Consider the following 17,120-nt stretch of genomic DNA (forward strand, 5'->3'; position numbering starts at 1 on the left):
GGTTTTTTCCAATTCTGTGAAGAAACTCATTGGTAGCTTGATGGGGATGGCATTGAATCTATAAATAACCTTGGGCAGTATGGCCATTTTCACGATATTGATTCTTCCTATCCATGAGCATGGTATGTTCTTCCATTTGTTTGTGTCCTCTTATTTCACTGAGCAGTGGTTTGTAGTTCTCCTTGAAGAGGTCCTTCACATCCCTTATAAGTTGGATTCCTAGGTATTAACTGAATAAAATGGGTAGTATTATATATCAAAATGTTTATGACTTTTTAAAAAATAGACTTTTTTTAGAACAATTTTAGGTTCACAGCAAAATTGAGCAGAAAATACCAAGACTTCCTATATACTCCCACCACCTTCACATGCACAGCTTTCTTTACTGTCAGTATACTGCACCAGAATGGTACATTTGTCATAATAAATGAACCTACAGTGACACATCTTTCTCATCCAAAGTCTCTGGTTTACATGAGGGTTTACTTTAGATGTTGAATATTCTATGGATCTTGACAAATACATGATGACGTGTGTCCATCATTTTAGTATCAAGCAGAATAATTTCGCTGCTCTAAAAACCTTTTGTACTCTGTCTGTTTATTCTTCCCTCCCCCTTACCTTCTGGAAGCTGCTTATCTTTTTACTATCTCCATGGCTTTGCCTTTTCTAGAGTGTCATGTCATTGAAATCACATGGTATGTAGACTTGCCATATTGACTTCTTTCATCTTGTAATATGCATTTGAGTTTCCTCCATATCTTTTCATGGTTTGGTAGTAGATTTCTTTAAGCTTTGAATAATATTCCATTGTACCACAATTTTTTAATCTGTTCACCCACTGAAGGACATCTTTGTTTCCAAATTCCGGGAATTATGAATAAAACAGTTATAAATACGTACATGCAGGCTTTTGAGTAGACATAAGTTGTTAATTTATTTGGGTAAAGACCAAGGAGTCCATTTGCAGGATAGTAGGGTCAGAGTATGTTCAGTAGTTGTAAGCAATGGCTTCATTGTCTTTCAAAGTGGCTGTACCATTTTGCCTTCATTCACTTGTGATGAATGAAAGTTTCTGTTGCTCTATATCCTTGTACACCTTTAGTGTTGTCACTGTTCCAGATTTTCATCACTCTGATAGGTGTACAGTTGTATCTCATTATTGTTTTAATTTGGATTTTCCTAATGATATATTATTTTGAGTATCTTTTCAAATGTTCATTTGCCATGAAATTGATTTTAATAGATAAATGTCGCAAATAACCTAAATAGGACAAAATAGGGCACTAGGTGCTAATATGATATTTCTGTATAGTAGAATGCCTTGCAGATTTGGAAGTCATTATAATGCACTGACATGAACATTTCTCTGTGATTACATGTCGAGTGAAAGTGAAGGAGTGCAAGAGTGGGCATACCATGTAATATTGTTTAAGTGAAAAGAAAGTAAAAGTGTATTCTCTGTATAACAAAAACATTTCTGGAATAATTCACAAGAAAACTATTGTCATTGTTTGTCTCTAAGTATGGGGGAATAGTGGCTAGGAAGAATGACTGTGAAGGTATCATAACTTTTAGTGTGTCCTTTTTTGATTGACTACCTTTTCAAAAGCTGTGGTAGTTTGGTGCTGACTTATCTACCTTCCACTCTAGATTCCATTGGAATAAGCAACATACATTTTGAAATCAAGTTCCAGAGTAGTGTTATTAGTTAAGGACAAGTGATCTTTAGCAGAAGAATGTAACAGAACTGACTGGCAACACATGTGGATTTAACTTTGACAGTGGCATCATACTCTGTTCTGATGTGCTGTGTAATGAAAATTCTCTGTGGGCTTCTGTGAATGCCAAAACAATATTCTTATCTATTTTTGGATTGTTTTGTTTTCTTTCCCTATTGTTGTATCAGTGAATACAGAATAAAATGATGAATTTAATCATTGTGGAAAACCAATCTGGATTATTAGAACCAAAAATATCCTATAATGGTATAGTGATTTTGTTAGAATTATACGATGGGTTCTATATGAAACATTTCTAAACACAGCCCTTTTTTTTCTTTCTGGAACCAGCCCTATGGAATACTTCTGATTATTTCTGATGAAAATAATATGGCAAGCTGTTCATTGTTTATGTGCCAGAAAACTAATAAAATATTTTGCATTTTTCTTCTTATGAGCCTCCTGTATTTTTCCTTGATTCCTCCCAGTGACAGTTTTTTTTTTTTTTTTTTTTTTTTTTTTTTTGGGCCCCCTTTTTTTTTCCTTTTTTCCTCCCCGTGACATTTTTTTTTTTTTTTTTTTTTTTTTTTTTTTTGTGGTGGTTGTTTTTTTGAGACAGAGTCTCACTCTGTTGCCCAGGCTGGAGTGCAGTGGTGAGATCTCAGCTCACTGCAAGCTCTGCCTCCTGGGTTCATGCCATTCTCCTGCCTCAGCCTCATGAGTAGCTGGGACTACAGGTGTCCACCACCTCGCCCGGCTAATTTTTTGTATTTTTAGTAGAGACGGGTTTCACCGTGTTAGCCAGGATGGTCTCGATCTCCTGACCTCATGAGCTGACAGTTTTAAACCTTTTGCTATATGCCTACTCTTCTTGTTTCCCTTCAGTCCTGTCTATAAAGAAGAATAAACGATGCTCCTTTTTGTCCAGGAGGGCTCTTCTTTAGATGTATGTATGTATGTATGTATTTGTTTATTTAGAGACAGAGTCTTGCTCTGTTGCCCAGGTTGGGGTGCAGTAGCATGACTTCAGCTCACTGCAGCCTCCACCCCCCGCAGGTTCAAGCAATACCTGCCTCAGCCTCCTGAGTAGCTGGGATTATACGCATGCATCACCACACCCAACTACATTTTTTTTTTTTTTTTTTTTTTTTTAAGTAGAAGTGGGGTTTTGCCATGTTGGCCAGGCTGGTCTCAAACTCCTTACCTCAAGTGATTCACCCACCTCGGCTTCCCAAAGTGCTGGGATTACAGGTGTGAGCTACCACCCCAGCCCCTTCTTTACATATTGATCCTGTGACCTCCTAATCCTTGTGAGACCTTGGTCACTTTTCTTGCTTGGTCTTCCATTTCTTTCTCCAGACTAATTTTTCTTTCTCGATGTACCTATATTTAGTCCAATAACCTGAAAATCATTTCTTTGATTTTATTACCTTTTCCCTGTCTTTCTTCTTCACTTCATTAAATCACCTTATGTAAGTACCTGTATGCCTTACATCTCACTAATTCCTTCACCGTTTGCAGTCTTAACATCCAGTCACTTCCTTTGATAGAAATAGCTGTTTCGATGGTCACCAGGAATAATTTCTCAGTTTATGCTCTTCTGTGTTTTGAGTCCTACTCTGCCGTTCAGTATCTGCATGAGTGCAAATAAGTTACTAAACCTCTCTACATTACTGTTTTCTGATCAGTAAAATAGATAAGATAATAATAACTGGTAGAATGTGCAGCGTCTAGAGCACAGTACAAGCTTAATGAATGACACTTTTCACTACTAGTACTGCACGTCGGATTTCTTTGCCACACTCTACACTGCTGCATGTCCTCCCTTTTAATATTTTCTTATGAATTCTCATATTGGATTGTTATCTGTAGCCACATGGCATTTAGACTCCTCTTTGTATTTCACTTTCCCTTGCCCATTTTCTCTGCCTATCCCTTATATTTAATTTAAAAATATACTTGTTGAGCACATAATATGTGTCCAGCATTGCAGATATTTTTCTTAATTAATTTGTTTTGCTCCTTCTCATCTTTCTGCAAGATCTTCATAGCAATCTCTTCTGTCCCCAGTTTTATCTGTCACCTCTAGGACTCCAAAATTTCTGCCACTGACTTTTATTCCCTACTTCCAATCCATTTTTTCCCAGTGCAATGCTGAACATTCTACTTTCTCTTCAAAGTCAGAGATGAGTAAGAATTTCTCATTTCCGTTAGAATATTTAATCTCCTGTACACTCAGATTTAAAGCAGAAAGAACCCATTGACACTTTGACACTTCTAACTTGAAATCATTTTCCAAGTCCTACTCCCACTGAGGTTACTTCTGCAGTATCTCCAACGTCACCCCATTCTCTACTCCCATCTCATAATCTAAGGTTAAGCTTTCATTATCTGTCTCTCAGATCTTTGTGTGGCCAACTGTGTTTTCCCCTGACAGTCGTTAGCTTTAATCCACACTACCCGCAGTTTTGGCTTTCTCTTACCTCTCAGTATGTGACCTAATCACATACTTTAAAAAAATCTTCCAATCATTCAAGTTTGCTGAATCCTGTAGACAGTCTCCATTGCTAATTCAAAAAGTGTCTCAATTTTCTTAACCATAATCAGATTAAGAAACACTTCTGAATTAGGGGCCCCAAACTGCTTCATTATTGCTTTTTGAACAGTTTCCACTCTTTCCTGCTTTTATACCTTTAGATAAGACTTTCATCTTTTGTGTGAATTTGATTAAACAAATAAGGTTGAATATTCAGCATATAAAACTGCATATGTTCAAAATCACCCCCCAAAAATCACCCATTAAACTTATTATACATGGTTCTGTGTATATAGCTCTGAGGATAATTTGTACCTATAACTATATTATAAACAAGGTAATGTTTAGCATAAAATAAAAAGCAACTGTAAAAACTAGAATTTTATAATGAATTCACTTAGAGATGGAACGAAGATCAGCATAAGAAAGAACTGAGTCTTTTCTAATATCAATGCCCTGACACATTCCTATTGAGTAGCAGGAGTAATCACTGTGCTATTACATTTTTATTTCTTTCACCTGTTCTGTTTATTGGCTTTTGATTTTGCATGGGGTATATGTTCGAATGTTAAGACTGTACGCATAAGGCAGCTGTCTATATTAAATGCTTTTTTCTTTATGTAAAATTTTCTACCATCCTTCCAAACACTGTTCAGAAGAATAGCTTAGTAAGGTTTGTTTCTCATCCTTCCAGTCATACATATGTTCCACCTCCTTGAAAATCCATAGCATTCTCTGATGGTTATATGGCTTTCATCTTATTCTATTTTATATGTTCAATATTAGAACATTTGTCATTACTAGAGTTATTGCTCCACAAGATCAGGAATTTGTCTTCCCCATCTTTCTACACTCTTCAGTAGCAAATCAAGCATATAATACTCAAAACAATATTTCCCAAATTGAATTGAAACCAAACACTGTTAGAGAAATAAATATGTAGGTAACACTAAAAGTTAGTAGTATAAACATTTTTTAAAAGATTAGTTCATAGACCAGTGTTCAATGAGGCATTATAATAATATAATTTCAAGTAAATCCATTTAGGCTTTCTCAAAGATTCACTTCATGTTAATATTAGTATTCTTAATATAAACTGCCAGTCATATCACAGAACAGAAATTATCCCATTGTAGCATGTGCTGTCTTTTATTAAACTAAAACAAGTTAGTTTACAAAAGATAGATCTATTTCAGAACATGGTCAAGAGTTTAACACAAAAAAGAGAAACTCTAGAAGAGAGTGTATCAATTTATTTTGGAAAACCAGCTTGTTTTCTACAATCATAAAACTTAAGTTTTCTATACCTGTTGACTTTGTGGTTGTGTTTAACCAAATTTCTGGGTTTGGGGGATTATTTTTTTTTAAATATTGCTGCTGCTGTTGTTGTTGTTACCAATCCATTCTTATTTTCTTTTCTCAAAGGACAAAACCACAGTTACCAAAATAAAGTCTTTGACATGTAGTTATCAAGTTGAAAACATCATTATAAATAAATGAGAAAATATTTTGTAGAGCTGAACTTCATACTAATTATCTAATATGGTTTTCAGCATCTTCCAAAAATGAATTAGTAAACACAATGATTTACTTGGTTACTTGAATTACTCATGCACGTTTAAAAAACGTTGAAGATTTTTGGATATTCTATCTATTGGATACGTATTTCTATATTATGTTTTACTATTATTAATAACTAGTTATTTCTTATATATAAGGAAGGGAGCTTAAGCAAAGAAATCTGTGATGTTTGTTCATTCAAGATTTTATTTCCAATGACTTGATTAGGTACTTGATTAGGTAAGGATTTATCTTGATACGAATCAGGTAAAAATCAATATGTTTAAAGTATTTTCACTGAGGCCATTTGCTTTTAGGTTTTACCTAATTCATGTTCATGAGTTAGAAATTCATTCAACTTATCATACCTGGTTCGCCTTCTTGTCTACTTTTTGGTAAGAACTAAAACCAAACATAAACAGAGAGAAGCAATTAAGCTTCAAACAGCCCCTGAAAAATCAATAGGAAGAGGGGGGCTGTTTAAGCTTGTACAATTCATTTAAAGTATGTATTCATGTTTATTCATATCTCTGGTGACATTATTTGTTTTAAAGTTTTACAGTCATCTGAATGTTATTTTTGTTTACCTTTTCTAAGCATCATTTATATCAGGGATGGCAAATAGCTTTACTGCTATTCTTACTCTAAAAGATTGATAGTGATTTATAGATGTATCTGTTGAAACAATTCTAAGGTCATTTTGGAGTCAGTGGTTGGGAATGCCATCATGGATTGGTGATGTGTCGGGGGGAAAAAAACATCATCAACAACAACAAAAAAACCCAAAGGAACTTGCATTTTGATAAACCAAACTAAAAATGGGAATTTGTATATTCTTGAATTCAAACTCTTGCAAATGACTTCATACAATTTAATGCTTAAGTATAGAATGTAATATTTTCGACTGATGTATTATGCATTGATCTTTTCTTTCTAACTAGGTTATAAGCCCCTTGGTGACAGGGATCAGGCTTTATGCTTTCTTATATTTCTGAAAGCCCTTAGGAAAGGGTAAGGCACAGAGTAACTTCAACATATAATTTTTACAAGAAGGCTGTTGAATCAGGCTTAATTGCATATGTGTGTACATAATCATTTTTTTTAAAGGACCCAATATATTTTGGAAAAGTTACACAAGTATATGGTAGAAGAAAAATAAAGCAGCGTAAGAGTGTTCCATGAAAAGTTCATCTCCCTCCTACAATGGGTTTCCAGTAACTAATTATTTCCAGAGGCAACCAATTTAAACTATTTCTTGTGTAGCCCTCCAGAAAGAATTCAAATACAGACAAGTCTATCCATGTACTTAAAGTGATAAATGTATGGAAATATAGTCATAGATATTGATAAATAGCTAGCTCCCTTTCAACACATCAGAAAGTCTATATACTCTGAGTTCTATGCCTTTTAAAATTAATTAACTTTGAAAATTAGTTTTCATTTACTTATGTAGATTGACACATTCTTCTTCATTCAAGCATATACCTTTTATGTATGGATGCATTGTAATTGATGTCACCAGGCTTGCAGTAATTATTTAAATTGTTACTTTCCTTTCCCTAGTATATACAAAACAGCAGTAGATATCCTAGCATCTTTATGCATTTGTGCAAATATATTTATGAAAACATTTTCTAAAATTAGAATTACTGTGGTGATGAGTTGACAGATGTTTCATTTGCTGGATTTCTTGACATTGCCCCGGAGAGAGATTATCACAATTTTCAACATTTGTGCTGCTTTTTACATCCTTGTCAGATCTAGTTTTACATTATCCAACTTTTTGATATTGATCTAATAGAGTAGGAAGGATGTCAACTGGTTATTTTAGTTTACCTTTTTTAATTGAAAGGGATATTGAATATCTTATGTTTGTGAACCGTTACTATTTCTTTATGAATCTTGCGGTTGGGTTGATTGTTATCTTATTGATTGAAAAGAACTCTTGTATGTTTAAAAAATATGCTTTTTGTCATATAATGAAATATTTTTAAAAATAGGATGAAATATTTTTTCTGGCTTATTGACTGTCCACTGACTTTGTCTATGGAGTTTATTTTGCAGTATGGAATAAAATATGTTTATAAAATTCAGCTTAACGTTTGTATTTTTATCCTTATTTTAAAATGATTACCTCTTTGATATATCGAGAATATATTTTAGCATAAGAAGCCAAGTAGAGATTCAGCTTTATTTTTTATCCTCCAGATTGGCTAATGAGGTGATACTGCATCATTAATTTTGTTCTCTGCTATTTAAATTGCCAACTTTTTCATATATAAAAGCCATATGCATAGATAGACCTATTTCTAATGTCTCTGTGCTCTTTAATTATTAATATCTTTATTGATATTCATTTGCAAAAAGTATTTTAACTACTATTACCTTAAACTACTTCTAAATAGTTGGAATATATACAGTTTCTACTCATTACGATTCCTTTTTTTTGGGGGGGTAAGATTCTGAATGATTTTTCTAGTTTTATTTTTTAATTTAAGCTTGGAGGGTTTCATTAATATGGTTACTATTTTGAAAGAATTGTTTAAATTAAGAGAAAATTAGTATCTTTACTAATCCAAGGCCAAATAATATCTTTATTCAAGGCTTTTTATCAGATTCTTTGTAGAATTTTGGATTTGTATAAATGTTATATAGTTCTTGTACATTTTAACTCAAAATACATTTTTATGATAAAATTTTAATTGACCTTTTCTTCTAGTATATGCTCTCTCTATATATGAAATATATTTTTCTGTTATTTTTGAAACTAGCTACCTATTTTTTTGAATTCTTAGTTTATTTAATTTTAATTGATTTTATAATTATATGGTTATACTAACATGTAATGACACTCTTTTCTAATGTTATACCTCATTTCTAATATTATACCTCATTTCTTTCTATTACCTAATTGTGCTAGGTAGTATTTACAGAACAACATTATTGGTTTTATTTATGATGTTAGTATAAAAGTTTATAATGTTTCTCCATTTATATCAAATCTAGTGAAGTATCTGTCAATTTTTATTTTAAGAGTATTTTTATCAATGATGAATATCTTCAAATGTATTTTAGTTATGGAACTGATTATATTTTGTATTTGACATAGTAGTGAGTAATTATTAATATATTTTATAAATAAAATATTTTGCATATATATTTTAATTATTTTAAAATTTGTTTGCCTGTAAGACTTAAGAAGACATTTAAATACATAATGGCTTTTGGATATATACAATGTAATATTTTCCATTTCCCTTGTATTTGCCCCACTTATTTTTATAAGATGCCAGTATGTAGTCAGTCAATAACTAGTATTATCTTTAGGTATATTTAAAAAATTTATATTGCACCTGAACATTGCATAATCTAGAAAAGATAATTAATAAGAAGTCAATAAAAGACAACTTCAAAAGGAGGAATAATTTGCAGTGAAACATTTACATAGACAACAATGCCAGGCACGGTGGCTCATGCCTGTAACCCCGGTACTTTGGGAGGTCGAAGTGGTGGATCACCTGAGGTCAGGAGTTTGAGACCAGCCTGACCAACATGGTAAAACCCCATCTCGACTAAAAATACAAAATTAGTCAGGCATAGTGGCACATGCCTGTAATTCCAGCTACTTGGGAGGCCAAGGCAGGAGAATTGCTGGAACCCAGGAGGCAGAGGTTGCAGTGAATGGAGATGGCACCATTGCACTCTAGCCTGGGCAACAAGAGCAAAACTCCATCACAAAACAAAACAAAACAAAACAAAACAAAACAAAAAAACAGTAACAATGAACGTTGATCTCTTTGTGTTTCACACTGTTACTGTTGAATCATGCTGGTTAAACAATAATTATTTTCTTTTTTTCTTCTAAAAACAATAAAAAATGTTATAAATTCTGTCTATATATATATATATATTAAATAGAGCAGAGCAATGACTTGAAACTAAAGAAAATATCAAAGCTCAAACACTGAGAGCACTTTAAGACCAGGAGAAGAAATATTCAGATGCCGTCATGAAAATAAACTGTCAAATAATAAGCAAATAGATTTTGTTTTCTTTTGCTGAAGACAAGTAATTCTGCTGGTGACTGAAGACAATAATGGCTGCTCATTATCATAATGACCTAATCACAAAAATCAAACAGATGCTATTTCTGTTTTCTTAAGGGAGGTGCATCAACAAAGCATGGGTGTGTGATGGAGACATTGATTGTGAAGATCAGTCAGATGAAGACGACTGTGACAGTTTCTTGTGTGGACCACCCAAATATCCTTGTGCTAATGATACCTCAGTCTGCCTGCAGCCAGAGAAACTCTGCAATGGGAAAAAGGATTGTCCTGATGGCTCTGATGAAGGCGATCTCTGTGGTACTGCATGTTTAATTGCACTGGCTTCTCCATGAAAACTACAAATTTTTAGTTCACTTGCTGTTACTTAATATAGTAGCATTCATTTCTTTCATTCCCTTTAAATGTAGCTTTTAGCACTGAACCTTATCTACATTTTTCAGACACTCTAAAGCTGCAGTAAAAGTCTTAAATGTGATCAGAAATTTCTGAAAATAAGACAGGAAAAGCTAGCCTATATTGAAGTCACTTAATTGAAGAGCTGTATTCATCATTTGGATCTCTGGATGGCCAATGATGTTCCCCTAGTTGAACTGATTATTTGTTAAGTGGGTCACTCAGAACAAGGAAAACTTGTTATTCCTCATCTGTGGGATAGAGCTCACCACCACCCTACATATTTTGATAAGCCTTCTAATCATTACAATAGAAACTGATTTTTAGGAAGGGGAAGAGACTGGGTAATAAAACAATTGAATATGACCCAATTTAATATAATTTTCCTGCAAGTTTTTAGTCTTCATACAACAGCTTTCTTTAGTATGCCTTATCTAGTTAAAATGATTTCAATGAGCTTTGAAATCACGTTGACTAGCAATCTTTCTTACCAACCAGCACATACAAAAGAAAATTACATTTCCTTCTCTTTCGGGAGATCAGAGATTTAGTAAAGGGATTTTTTAAAAGTGTTTTCTAGATAATACTGAAGGTGACATCAATAGATAATGAAGAACAGTTTACAGAATGATAAGAACAGTAATGAGATGACTTGAGGCTGTGAGGAAATGACTTTAGGAAATATTGAAGCTGACTGATTGAAAGTAGGAAAGACAACTACATTGAAGCCTAAAGTTATATTTTGACCTCAAATTAGCATTAATAGCATACTGAATGATATAAAAAAGGATGATTTTTTAACATATGTGGGAAAATGTCTTTTTTTAAGTCATGATTTTATAAAATAACCTTGAAACAGTGAATGCAACAGTCTTCATTCGATTTGGCTAAAATTATACAAAAAAATTCAGCCAAGGAAAAAAAAAAAAAACAAAAACTAAAATTGCGCAACAAAATTTATAAATAAAAGATGACAAACTTCCATTTTCTGTATTCATTCTGTTCTTGCCCAGCTCATTCTTTGTAGTTGGTTGTGAGAGGCTTTTGTCATGAAGGTTGTAAATACAATTCTAAAAGAAATTATCAATACTCTTAAAAGAAAATAGAAGTAATTATGGAAAACTAGATTCAACAAGCTTAATTCTTTTTCTTCCAATTAGAATCTTTGAAGTAGGTGGACTTAATTTTTAAATCTTGATTTTCTTATAATTAAAATAGAGACAATGGTTATCTATCAGGTAATCATGGTAATAATGCCTGATGCCCTACAGTTATTGAAAGAAAAATATTAGTACTTTTCTACCTTTTCCTCATCCTTCAAGTTAAAGAAATAAAAGGCAAAACACAGAAAGTACATGCATTGAGAAAAATGAAGATAATGATAAGAAAACCCAACCTTATTTTCCTATTCTTCACTTTCCAAATTAGGAAAGTAAAAGAGTAATGAGGGAATTTCCTCTTAATTCATTTCTTTGTCTACTTCAGAATTGAAAACCACTTCTTATCTAGCCATATGGTCATTACTTCAAGAGCTTTGCCCAAACATTTCAAAAGATTATAGTGACTGAAATAGATTATAAGGAGGAATCTGGTGTGGAAGTACCCGAGGAGGTAAAAAGACAATTTTATCATGATTGCAGCATTGTGTCATATTGAACTACACACCCCACTCTTTCAGAGGTGAAGTCATGAAGAGTTAGAACAATGAAAACAGAAAGCAAATACTGGCCAAAAGATTAAACTGCCTTTTCCATGATTATATGCAATGTATATAAGGAAAAGGAGAACCCAAGAATGTAAATCTTCTAATTCTAGTGAACAGATTTTTTTTTTTAGGGAAATTTTTAAATACTTTCAAAAGAAAAAAGGATTTGCACTTAAGAAACAGATGAAAATAGACTTTAATTACTCTAAAATGGAGTTATATTGATCCTTGTTATAATAATATATCAAAGATAAAGCCAGATGCTAACTAGTAAAACAGTAAGTAAATATTTTATTCGTTAGTAACTCTTGTGATAGAGAGTCCACTGTGAACTGAGCTCAGCTTCATAAAGACTGGAAACTTTTTGAAGGCTGGGGTGTGCTAAGGAAAAGGCACTAAGGGAGTTAAGGGGGCTGCGCCACAAGATTACGCCACCTGGGTTTGATAATTGGTGCTTAACTGGAGGGGAAAACAGACTTCTCTCATCTTTGTGACAAGAGGCAGTGGCAGCAAGTGAGAGTAAGACACCCACTGGACTGGGAGGGAGAATGAGAGGCAGAGTTACCTTCTCAGGTGTTTGCACTTCAAAAAGAAAGCTCTCGGCTCCTTAGAAGGCAGTTCTGGGTAGTAGAAGATTTACATCTCAAAAAGGCACAGAAAGGATTTATAATTGCAAGCTTTCTAAAGCAACTGCTCTAAGAGGAGGTCCAGGACATATTGGCCTATTACAATGAGCTTTCTCAGGCAGACAATGTAATGTGGGGGCTGGGGTCATTCGAGGGACATAAATTTAAACTGTTGGACAATATGCTAGTGATTGTTCAAGTCTCTTAGTATGTATTTTGGCCCAGGGGCATGGGGGTGAGGTGCGGTGGAGGTGAGGGCAGCAGGATGAAATCGTTTGTGCTGAGAGTCTGCAGTTTTTATTGGCCAAGGCTGAGGTCTAGCCAAGAAGAGGACTTAGAGGATCCTGACTAGTGTTTGGTCAAGGAATCTTTGTCAGGTAATAAAAAAATTTAAAAGAAATTGCAGGATTCATGACAGGTTTAGGGCTAAGTAAGAATTAACAGGTTCTAATTATGCAAATATTGGTGTTAAATTTATCCATTCAATTTCAGATTTCAATGTGAATTTCATTTAACCTAAAATCTATGACTTCATTCCACAGATAGTAATAGAAAGAGACACTTTGGTACTGAGAAAACAGTGACATTTGAAATAAGCTAAAAGCATTGTAACATTTTTTTTTTTTTTTTTTTACTTCCTGGGCACAATGACATTTCTTTACAGTTATTTTCTGGGAAAAGAATGTCAATTGAACTAAAATGGGGCAAATACTTTGAAATGACTGCTGTTTTGAAATGCTTATGATTATGGGTGAGAAACATATTTGGAGGAACCAAGAGCCGAACCTGTTTTTTTTCTTCAAAATAATATGAAACTTGAATTGTTAGAGAAAATAGTTAATACAATCATTTTCCTTTTCTTATTACTGTAGCTTTATTGATGGTGACAAATTATATGAAGAAGAGTTGACTCATACAGAGCTTTTAAAATGTAGATATGTTTTTAAAAGCCTTACATTTCAGGCCAATTTTGTACTGGATACTTTTCATAGACAATCAGAAATATTTGCATTATATAAATATTACTGCAATTTACCAATTATTAGACAATAGTCTTTTTAGCACATCTCAAAACATACACAATTAAATAGGGTTTGAAATCCACTTGAAAATATTTTTAAAGCCAAGAAAGACAAAGCTTCTTTCAGCCATATTACTATGTACCTAATGGTACACAGTGGTAGGTAATGGTGTGGTTTCAAAGACAGTTATCTGTCATTTTCTTCAAGGTTATAAGAGTGTCATATTGAAATTTTCTCAAATAGACAATTCTGACTAATGTGTGCTTTTATACAATTTTTCTACTTTAAAAAGTTCATCAAATATTTTTAACTCGTTACTCAATGTTCAGTATACACTGGTAAACAGAAGAGAGATTTTCTGTACCCTCATGGAGCTTACAATCTGGTGATGAAGTAGAATAATAAATAAATATATTTAAAGGACAGCTGTATGTTTAAATGCTGTTTAAAAAGCTAATCTTTTTTACAAACTAATCATATTATCTATATAATCAATTGTATTTTCTGTGTAATCAATACTGTTGCTCATTATTTCAGCCAAAATACCACGACAACTTTTTTTTTCTTTTTAGTGTTTTGCTTATGATGTTTCCATGGCATCATTGAATGAATCCTACTAACCAATATATGGGGCACAACATACAATTCACTTAACTTAAAAATAAATGCCCACAGCCAGTAAAGGATAAAAAGTAATCCGTTCTACATTATAACTCCAAAATAGACTGTACAAGTGTTGCAAAAGATACATAGACATTATGTATATGTATTCATATATGTGTATATGGATATACTTGTTAATTTATTAACATCAAGATATGCCTAATATTCAGATAATCATGGTATGTACATCTTTTTTGGAAGACCTCTACAAATGATTTTGCACAGCTGCTAAAAGGCTCAGCATAATCTTTCCAGTCATGATAGAAACACTGAGCTCACTTTACATCTGTGGGGTAAAGCAAACTATACTCCCAAGTTTTATAGAAATGAAAATCTTCCCTTTACAATTCCTATCATATAGAATTAAATTTGGCCTTTGGATGAATTCTATCATCATTTCTATACCAATCCCTGAAGAAAAAATAAGCCAAAGTGGGCTTTCTTATCTTCATTTGTAGTATCCTGGCTAATTGTAGGCTTAGAGAATTGAGTTCAATGATTAGTATTTAACTGAGGAAAGCAATTGATAAGACCTATAATCTGTCCCTCTAGATGAATGTTCGCTGAACAATGGAGGCTGTAGCAACCACTGTTCAGTTGTTCCTGGAAGAGGAATTGTCTGTTCCTGCCCTGAAGGACTTCAACTGAACAAAGACAATAAAACATGTGAAATTGTGGATTACTGTAGCAACCATCTAAAGTGCAGCCAAGTGTGTGAGCAGCACAAGCACACAGTTAAGTGCTCATGTTATGAAGGTTGGAAGCTGGATGTAGATGGTGAAAGTTGTACAAGTGTTGGTAAGTAACTATTTTGTGTGTGTTGCTATATTTAAGAATACATCTTGGAAAAACCAAACCCCAAAACTGCTTCAGAAAATTAATAAAAGGATTCAACCCATTTTAGATAAAGCATTTAACTATAATGTGTTATTTTAGACCTACTATAAAATTTCTGGAGAGAAAATATAATAATCCTTACTTTTGCAATCCATTGAACTGTTACCATCAGATTATGTTTTTCCTGAAACATTGATTTTATTATCGTATCCCAGATGGGCTTGTTTTTGTATATGCAAAAGCATTTGCTTTGTTTCTCTGTGTATGCTTTTTTAGGGAGTCCTACCCCACATTCCCTGTTGTTATTTCTACTGCCCTTGAAAACAATTTCTTGCTCTGGTTGTGTTTATCTTCTAACAGCTTATTTAAAACATTCCGCAGATTCTCTGGGTGGTTTTTCACAGTGGGAAAGGCAAACAAAGGCTTTAGATTAGGATATTCAGACTCTAATTGTATAACTTATATTCATTCTGTATGTGACCCTAGGCAGGTTACATAATACTTTTGAGCCTCAATTTTCTCATTTTTCAAGTAACATTGCCCATTTATAACCATTTCCTGCTTATAGCATGTTGTAAGAATAGCATGAAAGACTTGTTACTGTGCCACACACCCATAGGGTGTTTAAAGAAGTATCGCTTTCCATCCACTTTTCTAGATTCTTAGTCTGAGTCCACAGGAAACTTAGAAGTCCATGGATAAAATTGAAGAGATTCAGGAACTTTATTTGGGAAAATATTATAGCATTATTTTAACTTCTAACTGAAAGTTAGTATTTCTTTCCATTGTGAATGTATGCCACAGACCACCGAAGTCATTAGCAGCAACTATGAATTTGCTGATAGAAGTAATAGACATATTCATATCCCATTGTAGTTGCTGCACATATCTCAAAATATCACTTATGTTCAGGCTTTGCAACCCACTACTAATTCAATAGTGGGACTCCTTGGACCCACTGCTGGATCTTATTATTGAATACACTAATTAAATCCTCTCTGTGGGGGAATATCTCCTCAACTTCTGAGATAAAAAGGAATTAGAATAAGAATTACTCTATCAAATGAAGTTTGAATTTCATGACATCAAAATAAATATATAAGTAAAAAAATACATTTATTATTATATTCAAACATTACTTAATTTCAATAACTGCATTTCAATGTTTTCTCATCTATACTTTTAAAAAAGCTTTATTCTTACTGTTTTGCACTTCTAAAAACTTTCTAGTATTTGCTGGCACAACAGGGTGACTATAGTAAAAAATAACTTAATTGCACATTTTAAAATAACTAAGAGTATAATTGGATTGTTTGTAACACAAGGATAAATGCTTGAGGTGATGGGTACCCTATTTACCCTGTGTGATTATCATGCATTGCATGCCTGTATCAAAATATTTCATGTAACTTGTCATAGGTAGTGACTAACTGGGGCCATTGGCACAGGGGGTAAAGGAATTTATGAAGACAGTTGTAGGTAAAGATAGGCAAATTTATTAGAGAAAGCATGAAAATACATTGCAAGGTTGCAACAGGCAGCACAGCAGAGACAGAGCTGTCTGCAAAGAGGCAGGGACTGGAAGGACATTTTATATGGTGGTGCTGGAGGGAGCTACTTGTGGAATGAGGTCATTGTGGCCACAGGACAAGGAGGTCATTGTTTATGATGAGATTAGCCACCTATCCGAAAGATTGTTCATTGTTCTTCCCCACTTGGAGCCCTCCCCAACGTGGAGCCCCTTCCATATTGTTGCTTTCTTATCTATCAGGCCTCCACCTAACCTAGAAATATACTACTATAACACCTACTATGTACTCACAAAATAAAATTAAAAAAATGATTAAAAAACACAACCTTCTGCAGAGTCCACATGCTTCATCAGACTGCTAAGAACCCATACATTATGAACCTCTGTTCATTTTGTTTCTTCCACTTAGACTGTACCTTTTATTATTATTATTATTATTATTATTATTATTATTATTAT

At 33.4% G+C, this 17,120-nt stretch overlaps 1 protein-coding gene across 1 annotated transcript in view; it reads left to right on the plus strand.

Moving 5' to 3' along the window:
* LOC108532435 (low-density lipoprotein receptor-related protein 1B-like) overlaps window positions 1–17,120 on the plus strand; it is a 614,569-nt gene that overhangs the window by 381,384 nt on the left and 216,065 nt on the right. The window contains 2 exon segments of the mRNA XM_017876508.1: window positions 9,981–10,181; window positions 14,846–15,095. Coding sequence (XP_017731997.1) covers window positions 9,981–10,181; window positions 14,846–15,095 — 451 coding nt within the window.

The sequence above is a fragment of the Rhinopithecus bieti genome, unplaced genomic scaffold (genome assembly GCF_001698545.2).
Source record: "Rhinopithecus bieti isolate Rb0 unplaced genomic scaffold, ASM169854v2 scaffold_10356, whole genome shotgun sequence".
NCBI classification, from domain to species: Eukaryota; Metazoa; Chordata; class Mammalia; order Primates; family Cercopithecidae; genus Rhinopithecus; species Rhinopithecus bieti.